General features: G+C 43.7%; 1 protein-coding gene across 1 annotated transcript in view; it reads left to right on the top strand.

The window, feature by feature from the left end:
- The first annotated feature begins 3,033 nt into the window (after window positions 1-3,033).
- Window positions 3,034-20,764, top strand: part of LOC137381269 (IQ motif and ankyrin repeat domain-containing protein 1-like) — a 312,943-nt gene continuing 295,212 nt past the window's right edge. Inside the window, exons 1-3 of the mRNA XM_068053609.1 lie at window positions 3,034-3,146; window positions 3,279-3,340; window positions 11,456-11,512. Coding sequence (XP_067909710.1) covers window positions 3,034-3,146; window positions 3,279-3,340; window positions 11,456-11,512 — 232 coding nt within the window. The remainder of the gene's footprint in view (window positions 3,147-3,278; window positions 3,341-11,455; window positions 11,513-20,764) is intronic.

Genomic DNA, 20,764 nt, shown 5'->3' with positions numbered 1-20,764 from the left:
TAGAGACTGGAATAAAGGTAATAACAGAGAGAGAGAGAGAGAGAGACAGAGAGAGAGAGACTGGAATAATGGTAATAACAGAGAGAGAGAGAGAGATGAGAGAGAGAGTGTGTGAGAGAGAGAGAGGGAGAGAGAGACTGGAATAAAGGTAATAACAGAGAGAGAGAGAGAGATAGAGAGAGAGAGAGAGAGAGACTGGAATAAAGGTAATAACAGAGAGAGAGAGAGAGAGAGAGAGAGAGAGAGAGAGAGACGAGAGACTCGGAATAATGGTAATAAGAGAGAGAGAGAGAGAGAGGAGAGAGAGAGAGACTGGAATAATGGTAATAAAAGAGGGAGGGAGATAGAGAGAGAGAGAGGAGAGAGACTGGAATAATGGTAATGTAACAGAGAGAGAGAGACAGAGAGAGTAGAGAGAGAGAGAGAGAGAGACTGGAATAATGGTAATAAAAGAGGGAGGGGAGAGAGAGAGAGAGAGAGACTGGAATAATGGTAATAACAGAGGGAGAGAGACTGAAAATAAATGGTAATAACGGATGAGAGAGAGAGAGAGAGAGAGAGAGAGAGAGAGACTGGAATAATGGTAATACCAGAGGAGAGAGACTGGAATAATGGTAATAAAAGAGGGAGGGAGAGAGAGAGCGAGAGAGAGAGACTGGAATAATGGTAATAAACAGAGAGAGAGAGAGAGAGAGAGAGAGAGAGAGACTGGAATAATGGTAATAAAAGAGGGAGGGAGAGAGAGAGAGAGAGAGACTGGAATAATGGTAATAAGAGAGAGAGAGAGAGAGAGAGAGAGAGACTGGAATAAATGGTAATAAGAGAGAGAGAGAGAGGAGAGAGAGACAGGAATATAATGGTAATAACACAGAGAGAGAGAGAGAGAGAGAGACTGGAATAATGGTAATAAGAGAGAGAGAGAGAGAGAGAGAGACTGGAATAATGGAAATAACAGAGGGAGAGAGACTGGAATAATGGTAATAACAGAGAGAGAGAGAGAGAGAGAGAGACTGGAATATTGGTAATAACAGAGGAGAGAGAGAGAGAGAGAGAGACTGGAATAATGGTAATAACAGAGGGGAGAGACTGGAATAATGGTAATAAAAGAGGGAGGGAGAGAGAGAGAGAGAGAGACTGGAATAATGGTAATAACAGAGAGAGAGAGAGAGAGAGACTGGAATAATGGTAATAACAGAGGGAGAGAGACTGGAAGAATGGTAATAAAAGAGGGAGGGAGAGAGAGAGAGAGAGAGACTGGAATAATGGTAATAACAGAGAGAGAGACTGGAGAGAGAGAGAGCGAGAGTCTGGAATAATTGTAACAGAGAGAGAGAGAGACTGAATAATGGTAATAACAGAGAGAGAGTGACTGGAATGACGGGGACAAGCAAAGACCGGCGACTTCTTAAACTCATTGTACAGTGTTTGAGCGAGGTGCTTTGTTCAGTGGAACTCGGGTGAGACTGAGCCTCACGCTGCATCCGGCTATGGGTGGTTGCTAAGTGACAGGCCCGTAAACAGAGAGAGAGAGAGAGAGAGAGACTGAATAATGGTAATGGAGTTGGACTGGAATAATGGGAATAAACCGAGAGGGAGAGCGACTGGAATAATGGGAGTCGCGGGAGAGCGAGAGATAGAGTGGAATAATGGTAATCACAAGCGAGTGAGATACTGGAATAGCTGGGGGAGGGAGAGGGAAAGACTGGATTAATGGGAATGAGAGAGAGAGAGAGAGACTGGGATAATAGAGAGAGAGAGCGACTGGAATGTTCGGATTCGCAGAGAGAGAGAGAGAGATAGGGACAGGAATAATGGGAATAACCGAGGAGAGAGAGATAGAGTGGAATAATGGTAATCACAGCGAGTGAGAGACTGGAATAGCAGTGGGAGAGAGAGGGAAAGACTGGATTAATGGGAATGACAGGAACATTCATTCCGGAATACTGGAGAATAACAGAGAGAGAGAGAGAGACTTGAAAAATGGGAATAACATTTGGAGATGGACTGGAATGATGGGAATAATAGGGATAAAGTGATAGGAATAATGGAATAACAGGGAGAGAGATCGAGGCCGGAATAATAGTAATAAACAGAGAGAGAGACAGGAATAATGGGAATAACAGGGAGAGAGAGAGTGACCAGAATAATAGGAATCTAAGGAGGAGAGTGAGACTGGAATCATAATATTAACAGGCATATGAGCGAGAGATACTGTAATATTGGGAATAACAGAGAGAGACTGGAATAATCGAATAAAAAAGACCGAGAGTGAGTGAAATAATGGGAATAACATGTTGAGAGACAGACTGGAATATTGGGAATTACAGAGAGAGGGAGTGGAATAATGGGAATAACAGAGAGAAAGAGACTCGAATAATGGGAATAACAGGGACCGAGATATACGAATAATGGGAATAACAGGAGCGAGAGGGGGTCTGGAATAATGGGAGTAACAGAGAGAGGAAAGGAATAATGGGAATAAGAGAGAGAGAGAGAGACGGGAATAACTGGGAGAGGGAGAGAGGGGGACTAGAATTATAGTAATGACAGAGATAGTTACTGGAATAATGGGAATAACAGGGAGAGAGATAAGACTTGAATAATGTGTAAAACAGAGATAGAGAGACTGTAATAATGGAAGAGAGGGAGAGAGCGAGAGACTGGAATAATGGTAATAACAGAGGGAGAGAGATAGAGACTTGAATAATGTGTGTAACAGAGAAAGAGAGACTGGAATAATGGTAAAACAGGAAGTGAGGGAGAAACTGGAATAATAGGAATAACAGAGAGAGAGAGAGAGAGAGAGACTGGAATAATGGAATGGAGAGGGAGGGTGGAATGATGGTAATAACAGAGAGCGGCTGAAGTAACTGTCGAGAGGCCAACGCCTTAGTAAACTGGTGGTTGTACAGTATTGAGGGAGATGCTTTGTTCACTTTTATTACATGGCACTTGTGGGACATACGTTGCTATGTCTGTTTTGCTTTGTGTTCAGTTGTATTCAGCAGTTGCACCCTCGTCGCGGTTCCTGCAATGTCCACTTGTGCTGTTGGGAACCTCGGCTCCCATTTCATGAGTGTTATTGACCTTCGTGGAATCAGTTCCTCGGCCTCCGAGTCGCTTTGTAAGTGCTGGCACCATCGCTTGTCAGTGTCTTCAGCACTGCATTCAACATCCGGACAGCACTTGATTAACTTGAGATGAATTCTCTTTGTTCCAGTGACGCTGTTTATCAGAGAGCTTTCGATATGTGATTAACAATATGTCCAGCCGTAAAGGAGGGAAAGCAAAGCCAGGAGCTGGAAAACAACGAAAAAATCAAGTCAACCAGCAAAAAAAGGTACTTGTACATATTGGATGGCAAGTACACAGAGCAAAATTCCAGCTGAGTAGGTCAGAATCTTTCAGAAACCATGGCTGCAAGAGCCAAGTGGTTTATATTTTCCAAATCATCTGATTTGTTGTCGTCCTTTATTTCTTCCTCCTCCTCTTTTACACTAACTTCCTCTGAGTCAGCAACATCAAGAAAGGAGTGGAAAACACAGAGCATGGCAAATTGGTGGGGATTTTCCGTGCCGGCTCCCTGCAAAAGCAACTCACCCAGTCCCACTCCCCCGTCCTTTCCACATAGCCCTGCAATTGTTTTCTGATGCTTCTCCAATTCCCCTTTGAATGCCACAAATGAATCTGCCTCCACCACGTTCTCAGGCACTGCATTCCAGATCCTAACCGCTGGCTGCGGAAAAATGTTTTTTCATTATGTCACTGTTGGTTCTTTTGCCACGCACCTTAAATCATATCCTCTGGTTCTTGACCCTTCCGCCAATGGGAAAAGTTTCTCTCTACTCGATGTAAACCCCTCATGATTTTGAACACCACTATCAAAACTCCTCTCAACCTTCTCTTCACTAAGGAGAACAGTCCGAATTTCTGCAACCTATCCATGTAACTGAAGTCTGTCATCCCTGGAACTCTTCTGATAAGTCTTTTCTGCACCCTCTCTAAAGCCATCAAACCTTCCTAAAGTGTGTATCCCAGAATTGGACAAAATACTCTAGTTGAAGGCGGGCCAATGTTTTATAAAGGTTCGCCATAACTTTCTTACTCAAGAACTAACATAAGAACTAGGAGCAGGAGTAGGCAATTCAGCCCCTCGAGCCTGCTCTGCCATTCAATACGATCATGGCTGATCTCGCAGAAACTTGGAAATAGGAGCAGGAGTAGGCCATTCGGCCCTTCGAGCCTGCTCTGCCATTCATGATCATGGCTGATCATCCAACTCAATAACCGGTTCCCGCTTTCGCCCCATATCCTTTGATCCCTTTAAACCCAAGAACTATATCTAACTCCTTCTTGAAAACATTCAATGTTTTGGGCTCAACTGCTTTCTGTGGTAGCTAATTCCACAGGTTCACCACTCTCGGGGTGAAGAAATTTCTCCTCAACTCAGCCCTGAATGGTTTACCCCATATCCTTAGACTATGACCCCTGGTTCTGGACTCCCCCACCATCAGGAACATCCTTCCTGCATCTACCATGTCAAGTCCTGTTATTTTTTTATAGGTTTCTATGAGATCCACCCTCAGTCTTCTGAACTTCAGCGAATATAATCCTAACCGAGTCAATCTCTCCTCATACGTCAGTCCCACCATCCCAGGAATCAGTCTGGTAAACCTTCACTGCACTCCCTCTATAGCAAGAACATCCTTCCTCAGATAAGGAGACCAAAACTGTGCACAATATACCAGGTGTGGCCTCACCAAGGCCCTGTATAATTGCAGCAAGACATCCCTGCTCCTGTACTCGAATCCTCTCGCTATGAAGGCCAACATACCATTTGCCTTTTTTACCACCTGTTGCACTTGCATGCTTACCTTCAGCGACTGGTGTATGAGAACACCCAGGTCTCGTTGCATATTCCCCTCTCTCAGTTTATAGCTGTTCAGATAATAATCTGTCTTCCTGTTTTTGCTACCAAAGTGGATAACCTCACATTTATCCACATTATACTGCATCTGCCCTGCATTAGCCCACTCACTCAACTTGTCCAAATCACCCTGAAGTCTCTCTGCATCCTCCTCACAACTTGCCCTCCCACCTAGTTTTGTGTCATCTGCAAATTTGGAGATATTACATTTAGTTCCCTCATCTAAATCATTAATATATATTGTGAATAGCTGGGGTCCTAGCACTGATCCCTGCAGTACCCCACTAGTCACTGCCTGCCATTCAGAAAAAGACCCATTTATCCCGACTCTCTGTTTCCTGTCCGCCAACCAGTTTTCTATCCATCGCAATACACTACACCCAATCCCATGCGCTTTAATTTTACACGCTAATCTCTTCTGTGGGACTTTGTCGAAAACCTTCTGAAAGTCCAAATAAACCACATCCACTGGCTCCCCCTCATCAACTCTACTAGGTACATCCTTGAAGAATTCTAGTAGATTTGTCGAGCATGATTTCCCTTTCGTAAATCCATGCTGACTCTGTCCGATTCTACCACTGTTCTCCAAGTGCTCTGCTATAAAATCTTTGATAATGGACTCCAGGATTTTCCCCACTGCCGACGTCAGGCTGACTGGTCTATAATTCCTTGCTTTCTCTCTATCTTCCTTTTTAAATAGTGGGGTTACATTAGCTACCCTCCAATCTGTAGGAACTGTTCCAGAGTCTATAGAATCTTGGAAGATGACCACCAATGCATCCATTATTTCTAGGGCCACTTCCTTAAGTACTCTGGGATGCAGACCATCAGGCCCTGGGGATTTATCGTCCTTCAATCCCATCAATTTCCCCAACACCATTTCTCTACTAATACTGATTTCCTTGAGTTCTTCTCTCTCACTAAACCCTGTGTTCCCCATCTCATCTCGGCCTCAGCTCCACTTTCCTGCACATTCTCCATAACCCTTCGACCTCACATTACTAATTAAAAATCTGTCTATCTCCTCCTTAAATTTACTCAATGTCCTGGCATCCACTGCACTCTGGGGTAGTGAATTCCACAGATTCACGACCCTTTTAGAGAAGTAATTTCTCATCTTGGTTTTAAATCTGCTACCCCTTATCCTAAAATTATGACCTCTCATTCTAGATTGCCCCAACAAAGGAAACATCCTCTCTACATCTACTTTGTCAATCCCCTTAATCATCTTATATACCTCAATTAGATCTCCTCTCATTCTTCTAAACTCTAGAGAGTAAAGGCCTAAACTGCTCAATCTCTCTTCATAAGACAACCACTCATCTCTGGAATCAATCTAGTGATCCTCCTCTGAAGTGCCTCCAATGCAACTACATCCCTCCTCAAGTAAGGGGAGCAAAACTGTACACAATTCTCCAGGTGCGGTCTCACTAATGCCTTGTACAGTTGCAGCAACACTTCCCTACTTTTATGTTCTATTCCTTTAGCAATAAATGTCAAAATTCCATTTGCCTTCCTTATTACCTGCTGCACCTGCATACTAGTTTTCTGCGATTCATGCACGAGGACACCCAGATTCCTCTGCACCGAAGCACTCTGAAGTTTCTCTCCATTTAGATAATAATTTGCCTTTCTATTCTTCCGACCAAAATGAATAAGCTCACACTTATCCACGTTAAACTCCAACTGCATTCACCTAACCTATCCACATCCATTTGTAAATTTCTCATTTCTTTATTGCAACTTGCTATCCCACCTATTTTAGTGTCATCTGCAAATTTGGCTATAGTACCTTCTATCCCTTTTTATTTGCTCTTCTATCTCCCTCTGACTGTTTGAGGGTCTTTAGTACGCTCCCAGCAGTGTGACTGCCCCTTTTTTGTTCCTTAGCTCAATCCATATGGCCCCATTTGATGCTCCTAACATATCATCCGCCCTCACAGCTGCAATTGTTTCTTTGACTAAAATTGTCACTCCCCACCCTTTTTTATCACCACCCCCATTGTGTCTGAAAACCCTGTAACCAGGAATGTTGAGCTGCCATTCCTGTCCCTCCTTAAGCCATGTTTCTGTAATAGCTATGATATCACACTGCCACGTGTCTATCTGTGCCCTCAGCTCGTCGGTTTTATTTGCTATACTCCGTTCACAGAAGTATATACCCTTGAGAACTGCCAAACCATGCTGACTCTGATGGATTGTGTTTTGACTTTCTAAATGTCCTGTTATTACTTCCTTAATAATGGATTCTAACAATTTCCCAACGACAGATGTTAAACTAACTGGTCTATAGTTTCCTACTTTCTGCCTCCCTCTCTTTTTGAATAAGGGTGTTACATTAGCATTTTTCCAATCCACTGGAACCTTTCCTGCCTCCAGGGAATTTTGGAATATTATAACCAATGGATCCACTATCTCTGCTGACACTTCCTTTAAGACCCTAAGATGTAGGCCATCAGGCCCTGGGGACTTGTCTGCCTTCAATCCCAATAGTTTGCTCAGTACTTTTTCGCTAGTGATGATGATTGTTCTAAGTTCCTCCCTTTCTATAACCTCTGCATTACCTGTTACTATTAGGATAGTACTAGTGTCCTCCACTGTGAAAACTGAGGCGAAATACTGATTTAGTGTCTCCGCCATTTCTGTGTTCCCCACTATTAACTCCCCAGTCACATCCTCCAAGGGACCAACATCCACTTTAGCTACTCTCTTCCCTTTTATATACTTATAGATGCTTTTGCTATCAGTTTTTATATTTTGCGCTAGTTTTCTTTCATAATTTACCTCTGTTCTTTTTATGACTTTTTTAGTAACCCTTTGTTGATCTTTAAAAATTTCCCAATCTTCCAGCCTGCCATTGGCCTTTGCAATATGGTATGATCTAGCTTTTGTCTTTATGTTATCCTTAACTTCCTTGCTTAGCCATCGATGTTTTTCCCCCTCTTACAATCTTTCTTCCTCTCTCGAATATATTTTAGTTGGGAGGAATTGAATATCTCCTGAAACATCTGCCACTGCTCATCAACTGTCCTACCTTTTAGTCTGCCTGCCCAGTCCACTAGAGCCAAATCTGTCCTCATGCCTATGTAATTACCTTTGTTTAAATCCAGAACGCGAATGTGGGACTCCAGTTTCTTGCCCTCAAATTGAATTTGAAATTCTAGCATGCTATAATCACTCTTCCCTCGGGGATCCTTAACTACGAGGTCATTAATTAATCCCACCTCATTACATAATACCAAATCTAGAATAGCCTGCTCCCTGGTTGGTTCCACAACATATTGCTCCAAAAATCAATCTCTAATACATTCAATGAACTCTCCCTCGAGGCTACCCTTGCCAATTTGATTAATCCAGTCTATATGCATATTAAAATCACCTGCCCTGTCCTCATCAGTTCTCTTGGTCACCTCCTCAAAAAACTCAATCAAATTCGTGAGACATGATTTCCCACGCACAAAGCTATGCTGACTATCCCTAATCAGACCTTGCCTTTCCAGATGTAGATAAATCTTGTCTCAGAATCCCTTCCAATAACTTTCCCACCACTGATGTAAGGCTCACCGACCTGTAGTTCCCTGGCTTATCCCTGCTGCCCTTCTTAAATAAAGGCACAACATTAACTTTCCTCCAGTCTTCCGGTACCTCACCCGTGGCTAACGATGATACAAAAGTCTCTGCCAGGGCCCCAGCAATCTCCTCCATTGCTTCCCATAGCATCCTAGGATACACCTGGTCAGGCCCTGGGGATTTATCCACCTTAATGTGCTTCAAAACCTCCAACACCTCCTCCTTTGTAATGTTGATATGCTCAAGGATATCGCTGTTCCCTCCCTTGAACTCACTAGCTTCCATGACCTTTTCCACGGTAAATACAGACAAGCAATATCCATTTAAGACCTCACCCATTTCCTGTGGCTCCACACATAGATTACCACACTGGTCCTTAAGGGAACCTGCTCTCTCCCTAGCTACCCTTTTACTCTTAATACACTTATAGAATCTTTTAGGATTCTCCTTTATCTTATCTGCCAGGGAAATCTCATGACCCCTTTTTGCCCTCCTAATTTCCTTCTTAAGTGTACTCCTGCATCCCCTATACTCCTCGAGGGACTCACTCGATCCCAGCTGCCTATGCCTGACATATGCCTCCTTCTTTGTCCTGACCAGACCCTCAATATCCCTCGTCAACCTAGGTTCCCTAAACTTGCCAGCCTTGCCTTTCCATCTAACAGGAACATGCTGGCCCTGAACTCTTCCTATCTCACTTTTAAAAGCCTCCCACTTGCCAGACATCTCTTTACCTGTAAACAGCCCCTCTCATTCAACTTTTGAGAGTTCCTGTTTGATGCCATGAAATTAGCCTTCCCCCAATTTAGGACTTCAACCTGAGGACCAGTCCTATCCTTTTCCATAACTATCTTGAAGCTAATAGAGTTATGGTCACTGGTCCCAAAGTGCTCCCCCACTGACACATCAACCACCTGCCCATCCTCATTTCCTAAGAGGAGGTCGAGTGTAGCCCCTTCTCTAGTAGAGCCATCCACATTGCTGTACCTTTCTTACAAGCCCCCAGTATTCCTGGTTTATACTGTGCCCCACTGCGGAACTACTTTTTGGGGACCTGTAGATTACTCCCACCAGGGGCTTCTTTCCCTTGCTATTTCTTATTTCTACCCAGACTGATTCTAAGTCTTGATCTCCAGTGCCTATGTCATTTCTCACTACAACACTGATCTCTTCCTTTACTAACAAAGCTACACCACCTCCTTTTCCTTCCTGCCTGTCCTTCCGAAATACTGAGTACCCTTGGATATTCAATTCCCAAACCTGGTATCCCTGCAACCACGTCTCAGTAATCGCCACTAAATCATACCCATTCGTCTCTATTTGTGCTGTTAACTCATTTATTTTATTCCAAATGCTTTGTGCATTCTGATACAAAGCCTTTAAGTTTGTTCTATTATCAAATTTCCCTACTCTTTTACGATTCCTTGGTGCAATATGACGTTCACACGTTCTGTCCCTTCCTTTTATTTTCTGGTAATAATCAGCCTCATCACTAACCTGCACTCCTACCTTCTCCTTTAACTTTGACTTCCTAATTTTCCATGCAACTGAACCCTGCCCCCCCCGCCCCCCCACCACTATTTAGTTTAAAGCCTTATCTACAGCCCTTGTTATGCGATTCACCAGGACTCGTCACAGCATGATTTAGGTGGAGCCCGTCCCATTGGAACGGATTCCTCCTTCCCCAGTACTGGTGCCAATGTTCCATGAATTCAAACCCATTTCTCCCACACCAATCTTTGAACCATGCATTTACCTGTTTAATCTTATTGACCTTTTGCCAATTAGCTCTTGGTTCAGGTAGTAATCCGGAGATTATTACCTTTTTGGTTCTGCTTTTTAATTTAGCCCCTAGCTGCTCATTTTCCCTCAGCAGAACCTCTATCCTCATTCTACCTGTATCGTTGGTACCTACGTGGACCATGACAACTGGATCTTTCCCCTCCCACTCCAAGTTCCTCTGCAGCCCAGATGCGATATCCTGAACTCTGGCACCAGATAGGCAACCAGCCTTTGGGACTCTTGATCCTGGCCACAGAGAACAGTGTCTATGCCCCTAACTATACTATCCCCGATGATGACTACATTTCTCTTTTCTCCCCCCACTTGAATGGCTCCCTGTACCACGGTGCTGTGGTCAGTTTGCTCATCCTCCCTACAGTCCCTGCTGTCGTCCACACAGGGAGCAAGAATCACGAACCTGTTGGACAATGACAATGGCTGAGGCTCCTGCAACACTACCTCCTGGATTCCTCTGCCTGCCTCAGTCATAGTCACACCTTCCTGTCCCTGACCACTGGCCAAATTCACAGTATTTAATCCAAGGGGTGTGACTGTTGCCTGAAACACAGCGTCCAGGTAACTCTCCCCCTCCCTGATGTGTCACAGTGTCCGAAGCTCAGACTCCAGCTCATCAACTCTGAGCCCGGGTTCCTCAAGCAGTCGACACTTGCTACAGATGTGGTCACAAGGCACCACAATGGGGTCCACCAGCTCCCACATCATGCAGGTACAACACATCCCCTGGCCCGGCATCTCTATTTTATTTAATTAGATTTTAATTTGTTTTTTAAAATTTCCGACTGGTCTTTAGTTTTTAATCTGTGAAATATTTCTCCTATTCACCTTTAATCTGAAATCATCTTAGAATAGGTAATTCAAATTAGTAGTTACTTACCAACCAATGAATCTACAGTTTTCCTGTGATGTCACTCTTTGTTTTTTTTCACTCTGTTTTTACTCCCTTATAAATACCCCAAAATTGGATTATTTACACTAGGAACCTTGATTTCCTAAAAAAAAAAACACTACCTACTAGATTAAAAAAGAACTGTAGACCTTTCTCTTTACTTTAGTTACTTACTGAGCTATTTAGAGTTATTCCCTAACAGTTGTTACTTACCAACCAATCACCTTGCAGCCTTCCTGTGATGTCACTGTTGACTTTTTTTTTCAAAGCTCCGGCGCACCTGGCTTGCTCTGGGCACAGGTCCGACTGCTGTCCGCTCCCAGAAGGTAAGTGAAGGCCCGGAGCCTCATGCTGAATTTATCCGCTCCCGGTTCCAGGCATTCCCACACAGCTCCGACTGCTGTCCGCTCCCGGAAGGTAAGTGAAGGCCCGGAGCCTCATGCTGAATTTATCCGCTCCCAGTTCCAGGCGTTCCCACACAGGTCCGACTACTCTCCGCTCCCGCAAGGTAAGTGAAGGCCCCGAGACTTGCGCTGAATTTATCTGCTCCCGGTTCTAGGTGTTCTCACACAGGTCCGACTGTTCTCTGCTCCAGGAAGGTAAGTGAAGGCCCCGAGCCTCACGATGAATTTATCCGCTCCTGGTTCTCACACAGGTCTGACTGCTCACTGCTCCTGGAAGGTAAGTACTTTATGTTTCTATTTATAAGCCCAGGATCCTGTATGCCTTATTAACCACTTTCTCAACCTGTTCTGCCACCTTCTATATTTTGTGCTTATAGATACACCCCGATCTCTCTGTTCCTGCACCCCCTTTCAAATTGCACCCTTTAGTTTATATTGCCTTGCCTTATTCTTCCTAATAAAATGCATCATTTCACACTTTGCATTCAATTTCATCTGCCACATGTCTGCCCATTCCAACAGCCTGTCTCTGTCCTCTTGAAGTCCAATATTATCTTTCTCACGATTCACAGTACTTCCAAGTCTTGTTTCATCTGCAAATTTTTGAATTATGCCCTGTAAACCCAAGTCTAGGTCATTAATATATATCAAGAAAAATAGTGGTCCTAATACCAGCCCTGGGGAACTCCACTATATACCTTCCTCCAGTCTGAAAAACAACTGCTCACCAGTACTCTGTTTCCTTTCACTCAGCCAACTTCGTATCCATGATGCCACCAACCCTTTCATTCCAGGGACTCACATTTGCTGATAAGCCTATTGTATAACACAATATCAAAAACCTTTTGGAAGTCCATATATACCCCATCAACCATATTACTCTCATCAACCCTCTCTGTTACCTCATCAAAAACTCTATCAGTTTTGTTAAACACTATTTGTCTTTAACAAATCTGTACTGGCTGACCTTATTTAATCCACACTTCTCCCAGTGAATTTTGGTCTGGATTATCAGCTCTAAGCTTTCCCAGCACTGAGGTTAAACTGATTGGCCTGTAGTTGCTGAAATTATCCTTACATCTTTTTTTGAAGAAGGGTGTAACATTTGTAATTCTTCAATCCTCTGGCACTAATTAAGGAGGATTGGAAGATTATGGCCAGTGCCTCTGCAACTTCCTCTCATATTTCCCTTGGATGCAGCTAATCCAGTCCTGGTGATTTATCAACTTTCTAATACCTTCTCTTTATCAATTTTTAACCAACTACTTCTTCTTTCACTATGACTTGGGCAGCATCTTCTTCCTTGGTAAAGACAGATACAAAGTACTCATTTGGTACCTCAGCTCTGCCTCCATGCATAAACCCCTTTTTGGTCCCGAATTAGCACCCCTCTCCTCTTACTACTTTTACTATTTATATACCTTGAGAGGACTTTTAGACTCTCTTTTATGTTAGCTGCCAGTCTCTTCTCATACTCTGTCTTTGCCTCTCTTTTATTCTCACTTCCCCTCTGAACTTTCTATATTCAACACCTGGTTTTCACTTGTATTGTCAACTTGATATATGTCAAATGCACCCTTTATCTGCTTCATCTTACTCTCCATCGCAATCATCCAGGGAGCTCTAACTTTGCTTGCCCTATCTTTTCCCTTCATGGGAATGTACCTCGACTGTACCTAAACTATCTCCACTTTAAAGGAAGTCCATTGTTTCATTACAGTTTGGCCTGCCAAGCTTTGATTCCAATTTACCTGGGCTAGGTCCGTTCTCACCCTATTGAAATTGACCCTCCTCCAATTAAGTCTTTTTACTCTGTACTGCTCCTTGGCCTTTTCCATAGCTGGAACAATTACATATCATAAATAAGAACAAATACTCACTATCTGAATCACAGAGAACTCAGTTATTTTAGTTCTCTGCCCTATTCCCATTCTGACCTTTCTGTCCTCAGCTTCCAAAACTGTTCCAGTGGAACTCAATGTCAGCTTGAGAAACAGCACCACATTGTTTGATGAGGCACTTTACAACCTTCTGGACTAAGCATTGAGTTCAATAATTTCAGATCAAGACTCCTTTTTTTAATGGCAACTGTTGGTGCTTATTCCGCTTTCCTATTTACACCTCCTCTTGACACGTCTTTTGTTCCTGTCCTTGTCCCGTTACCATCTCATTTTCCCTTCACTTTTGTCATTTAATCACTCCTGCCTTTCACTCTACCACAGACCTTCCTACCCTGCCCCTTTCTCTGCCTGGCTTAGAAACTATTCCATCTCTCAGCACTCCCAGTTCTGACAAAGGGTCACCATCCTGAAACATTAGCGCTATTTCTATCGCCATTGATGCCACCAGGCCTGCTGAGTATTTCCAGCATTTTTTGCTTTTACTTCACTTATTCACTGCTTTAATGGTATGATCCAATGCTTGCAGTGTTCTTGTACTGTGGCCATACACTAATGCAAAACCTTACTGGTCGGGTCGATCATCCATTCCAAGCCTGCTTCACGGTATATTCTACTCTCTATGTGATAATAAAAACTAGGTCTGTCTGGAAGTTTCCAGTTTTGCTTGGAGAAGCATAGGAGCATTTAACTCAGTTGCAGTACTGTCAATGTCAAAAAACAGTAATTCATTAGTTTAGAGATACAGCACTGAAACAGGCCCTTCGAGTCTGTGCTGACCATCAACCACCCATTTATACTAATCCTACACTAATTCTATATTCCTACCACATCCCCACCTATCCCTATATTTCCCTACCACCTACCTATACTAGTGGCAATTTATAATGGCCAATTTACCTACCAACCTGCAAGTCTTTTGGCTTGTGGGAGGAAACTGGAGCACCCAGAGAAAACCCACGCAGACACAGGGAGAACTTGCAAACTCCACACAAGCAGTACCCAGAATTGAACCCGGGTCCCTGGAGCTGTGAGGCTACAGTGCTAACCACTGCGCCACCCCAAACATTGCCTGTGATAAAAGAAAAAAAAGAGACTTGCATTTGTATAGCACCTTTCATGACCACCAGACTTCTCAAAGCCTTTTATAGCCAATGAAATACTCTGAAGTGTAGTCACTGTTGTAATGTAGGAAATGTGGCAGCCAATCTACATACAGCAAGCTCCCACATACAGCCCAATGTAGTAATGACCAAATAATCTGTTTTTGTGATGTTGATTGAGGGATAACTATTGGCCAGGACACTGGGGTACCTCCCCTGGTCTTCTACAAAATAGTGCCATGGGATCTTTTACATCTTGTTACGACTGAGGCAGGAGGTGTGTACTGTCTTTTCTAGTTCTATTTCTTCACAGGTTACAGCATATATTTAAATGTTTACCCAGGTACTGATAGTCAATCATATACTCTACTCTTTATCCCCAAAGAAAATACACTAACCAAGTTCCTTTAATAAACAAAATTATCAGTTAATTATAAAACAAGACTTATCTAGTAACGAAGCATTGCATTATCACACAGATTGAAATATGGAACTTCCCTTTTTACCTTAGAGACACACACACACACACACACACACGTTAACTGGAAAAAGAGATTTTCTCTGCAGAGCTCTTTTACAAAAAAAAAAATACTTTGACCAAATACTTGCTAATTCTTGGGAAAAAAAAAGAGAAAATATGGAAAGATGTCAGCTGTCCCTTTTGGTCTGGCATCCTGGTATATGGAGTCGGATCACTGGCATCTTTTCTGGAGCAGTTCATTCTGGAGATGTTGAGAAGTAGTCTGGTAGGCTTTCCAGGAGAAATATGGCATCATGGGTTTCAGTTATCCCACGCTGGATTCACAAGTTTTTCAAAGAGGTAGAGGAAGATGAGCTGGTGTCTTATCTCACAGCAGGCTGACCTCCAACTGCCTTCAAACACAGTCCACACCCCAAATGAACCGAAATAATATCTCAGAAGCAAAACCTCAAACAGCAAGTCAGAACCTCTTGGCATCTTGAATGTCACTTCTCTGTAACCATCTCCCACAAGTCACCAAGGTTGCTGTTGTTTATTGAGCTTAAGGCATGTGATTTCCAGTAAAGGTTGTTTTCAAATAAGACCTCCGGAGACCCTTCTAGAAAACATCCATGGAGTCTTTACAGTTTTCTCAAATAAACCAACATCCACAACTCAAAAATACGAATCCTCAAAAAAAATAGAAGCAATTTCATAGTAGTCTGTCTGAGAGGGCAGATGGGGCCTTTGTTTTATGTCTCATCTGAAAGACGGCACTTCTAACAGTTCAGCACTCCCTCAAGTACTGCACTGGAATGCCAGCCTTGATTTTTGTGCTCAAGCCCTGGAGTGGGACTTAAATCCAGAACCTTCTGACTCAGAGGTAAGAGTGCTTCCAACTGAGCCATGGCTGACACAGACTTTTAGACATCCTGAGGTTGTAAATGGCACTATATAAATGTGGGTTCTTATTAGTTAGAAAGAAAGACTTGCATTTATATAGGACCTTTCATTATCTCAGGACATCTCAAAGTGCTTTACAGGTAATGAAGCATTTTTTGAAGCCTTGTTACTGTTATAATGTTGGAAATATGGCACGCAATTTACACACAGCAGAACCTCACAAACAGTAACGAGATAATGATCAGTTATATTTTCTAGTGATGTTGATCGAAGGATAACTCAGAAGCACAGAATTGTTACAGTGCAGAAGGAGGCCATTCAGCCCATCTTGTCTGTACTGGCTCTCTGAAAGAGCAATTCCCTCAGTTCCATTCCCCTCTTCTCCCCGTAACCTTGCACATTCTTCCTTTTTGTATAACTGTCTAATTCCCTTTCAAATGTTGGCCAGAACACCGGGGAGAACTCCCCTGCTCTTCAGCCAATAGTGCAGTGGAATCTGAGAGACCAGATAGGGCACAGTAGAAACCTAGGTGGGAATTGTACTTATTGAGAACTGATACATTCATCGGCAATGTGCTTAACATCTTGGTCAGTCCCAAGCTATCAGATACAGCTTTGTCTTCATTTCAATGTTCTCAAGTGGTCATCATGGAGTTATTAGAAACCCATGATAGGTTCACAACTGAAATTGCTGCCATGATACATCCTTTTTACAGTTGTTTGGAGTATGAAACGAGTTGTCATCATATTAGCCTACACATGTAAAGTGTACAATCATGTTAAGTCTTGTTACTAATCCTTGCACTAGTCACTGGCAAGATTTCAAACATATGGCATGACTGCTGTATCTTGCTAACTGGTGTTGACTCTTGGTTGTCACAACAAACCGACTGCATTGAGATGATTTGTGCTACATCTGTGTTCACTATCACAGCTCTATCATTTAAAACATGACATGTTGTTGTAGTTGTATAGCAGTCATCATGAACCAGGTTGAAAGTAGGCTGTAGGAGTTGCTAATCAGTGATGCAGCTGAATTTGTGACTGTGTAGGTATGTGTGAAAGTGTTTTGATGCCCAACATAATACCTGATGCTTCTTTGTGAATTTGAGTGGCGACATTGGGCAGATATTGGCGATCTTGATTGCCTGATCAGCAAATTCCCATAATAGGATAACACTGTACCAGAGCCAAGAGAGATTATGTCCCATGTAAATTATTATTCTGGAAACATAGTGTATGACTACTTCATAAGATCCACAAGATAATTATGGATGAGGAAGGCCATTCAGACCTCCTGGTTTATCCATCTAGGCAGATCCAATTGTTTCTTAGATGATTTGGGATTTTTTGCCACCACTGCTTTATCTGGAGCTCTATTCCACATGTTGATAACTTTCTGCGTGAAGAATTTCTTAGGAACATAGGAATTGCTGGATGAAAAAAAATCTAGTCCTCTTTCCACTATCCGGATAGCATTGTACCATGTGGCTAATGTTATTGCTGACTAATTATGACAATCAATCTCTATCAACTAGTTGTAGTTGTACTAGAACTTGAACTACAACTAGAACTTGCCACGGCCCTAGCCATGCTGTTCCAGTACAGCTACATCAACTGGCATCTAACCAGCAATGTGGAAAATTGCCCAGGTATGTCCTGTACACAAAAAGCAGGACAAGTCCAACCCGGCCAAATACCGCCCCATCAGTCTACTCTCAATCATCAGTAAAGTGATGGAAGGTGTCATCAACAGTGCCATCAAGCAGCACTTGCTTGGCAATAACCTGCTCAGTGACGCTCAGTTTGGGTTCCACCTGGGCCACTCAGCTCCTGACCTCATTACAGCCTTGGTTCAACATGGACAAAAGAGCTGAACTCAAGAGGTGAGGTAAGAGTGACTGCCTTTGACATCAAGGCAGCATTTGACCAAGTATGGCATCAAGGAGCCAGAGCAAAACTGGAGTCAATGGGAATCAGGGGGAAAACTCTCTGCTGGTTGGAGTCATACCTAGCGCAAAGGAAGATGGTAGTGGTTGTTGGAGGTCAATCATTTGAGCTCCAAGACATCGCTGCAGGAGTTCCTCAGGGTAGTGTCCTAGGCCCAACCATCTTCAGATGCTTCATCAATGACCTTTCTCCAATCAGAAGGTCAAAAGTGGGAATGTTCCCTGATGATTGCACAATGTTCAGCACCATTCGCGACTCCTCAAATACTGTAGCAGTCCGATTAGAAATACAGCAAGACCTGGACAATATCCAGGCTTGGGCTGATAAGTGGCAAGTAACTATTGCGCCACACAAGTGCCAGGCAATGATCATCTACAACAAGAGAGAATCTAGCCATCTCCCCTTGACATTCAATGGCATTACCATCGCTGAATCCCTCACTATCAACATCCTAGGGGCTACCATGACCAGAAACTGAACTGGAGTAGCCATATAAATACCATGGCTACAAGAGCAGGTGAGAGTTTAGGAATCCTGAGGCGAGTAACTCAACTCCTGACTCCCCAAAGCCTGTCCACCATCTACAAGGCATAAGTCAGGAGTGTGATGGAATACTCTCCACTTGCCTGGATGGGTGCAGCTCCAACAACACTCAAGAAGCTAGACACCATCCAAAACAAAGCAGCCCGCTTGATTGGCACACCATCCACAAACATTCACTCCCTCCACCACCGACGCACAGTGGCAGCAGTGTGTACCATCTAGAAGATGCACTGCAGCAATGCACCAAGGCTCCTTAGACAGCACCTTCCAAACCCGCTATCTCTACCACCTCAAAGGACAAGAGCAGCAAATGCATGGGAACAGCACCACCTGCAAATTCCCATCCAAATCACACACCATCCTGACTTGGAACAATATCGCCGTTCCTTCACTGTCACTGGGTCAAAATTCTGGAACTCCCTTCCTAACAGCACTGTGGGTGTACCTACCCCAAATGGACTGCAGCGGTTCAAGAAGGCAGCTCATCACCACCTTCTCAAGGGCAATTAGCGATTGGCAATAAATGCTGGCCTGGCCAGTGACGCCCACATCCCATGAATGAATAATAAAAAAAGTTATAAAAACCCAGAATTTCTTGATATTGGTCTTAAAGTTACATTTTACTAGTTTGAATTTGTGTTCCTCAGTTCTATTCTCACAGTTTAATTTAAAGTAATATTCTAAGTTAACCTTTTCTATCCCTGTAACAATCTCACAGCCATTAGCAATGGAGCTCACGCTTTGTTTTGCATATGTGAGGCCTTATTGGGCTAATTTTCCCAGCCTCACGGAGACAGGGATAGAGGTGGAGAGCTGACAAAGTCGTAGAAAAACGCATCAGGACTGCTCCCTAACCTCTTTCCATCACCGGTCAATTTTCCCAGGGGTGGCAGGGTCAGGGTAACCGGAGCCTGCTGGCTGGCAGTGGGCATCCAATTGAGGCAGTTAAGGTGCTAATTAACAACAATTTTCCAGAGTGTTTGGAATTTTATTGATGGCACACTGGTCCCATGGAGCTTCAGCCGCTCACCAGCTGCAATGATGCGAGAGCACAGCAGTAGGAGATTGTTGCCTGTAATTGACAGGTAATAAGAAATTCAGAGTTTCCAAAGAGGAAGACACATGGCTTCCATTGGAAGGGAGTGCCATTTAAAAAGGGATTACTGTATGGAAGGGCTGCTGCAGAGGCCAGTAATTGGAAGCTTTCGTCCCAGGACCACTGCAGCCTGGCAATGGGATTGACAGCCATTGAGGGTTGAAGGCTTCAAACAGAGATGAGTGCACTGCACTCAGAGATCCCCTCCTCCAGTCAGGAGGAGAGTGAGAGAGAGGAACTTCAGAAGCCATATGGGCATAGGCTGCAGCAGGCAGAGGAGCAGCAGAGACATGACGTTATGCTGGCACGTGTGTGTGGAGGACGCATAGGGGCAGTAAGACAGGCGAATGCTCGAAGAATGTGCTCCCCAGTCCGAAGGGTCTACAGACAATGGCTCCGCTTTGGAATAATGGAGGGGGAGTTAAGGCCACTGGGATATGGTAGGCACCCATTGCCTGTGATGTGAAGGTGACCTTGGCACTCAACATTTTCTTGACAGGGTCATTCCAACAATCGGCTGGGACATTTGTGAGCTCTCACAATCTGCGGTCCATCCTTGCCCTTCAGTCACTTTTGCCCCTTTCATGGGCTCCATCTTCATGTCCCTCCATCTGGTCACAGCCCCTGGTGGAGTAAGGGACATAGAGGTAAGGCATCAAATTATGTTTAAGTACACAAATGAAACATAAAATAAAGTAAAATCCATGTCACGAACACATACTATGCCGAATGATGATTTTTTAATCCACTGGCTGGTGTTTTCTCTGCAGCAACAGAGACAAGCAACTAGACACCAACCAGGGAAGACCTAAGTGGGGTCCCTAATCCTTCTCTCTCTCCAGTACAACCTCCCAACTTCGAACTCTGCCTGCTGGCTGCAACCACCTAGGCCGACCACTGCTGCAGCCAGAGACCCAGTGAAGGAAATCACCTGTGTCGCTGTTCTCCAGGAAAATTCCAAATCAGTTGGCCACATCTGCAAGCCAGAGATCTCAGGACCACCAAGTTCAGCCATAAGACAGCCGAGCCACCAAACTCCACAAACTGCTGATCCTTTTTTATTGCTCCAGATTCTTATCCAACCAGTCTATCCTTCCTCTTTTTGTGTGTGTGTGTGTAAGTTGGAGCATAGTTTATTGTTTCACTTAGATCAGTTTAGGTACAATAAAGCTAAACTCTTTCTTTGCTGAACTCAAGAAAACCTGTCCGATTGGCTATTTT

The sequence above is a fragment of the Heterodontus francisci genome, chromosome 2 (genome assembly GCF_036365525.1).
Source record: "Heterodontus francisci isolate sHetFra1 chromosome 2, sHetFra1.hap1, whole genome shotgun sequence".
Taxonomy (NCBI): domain Eukaryota; kingdom Metazoa; phylum Chordata; class Chondrichthyes; order Heterodontiformes; family Heterodontidae; genus Heterodontus; species Heterodontus francisci.
The sequence above is the reverse complement of the archived record's forward strand: the minus strand, read 5'-3'. Positions and strand labels throughout refer to the sequence as shown.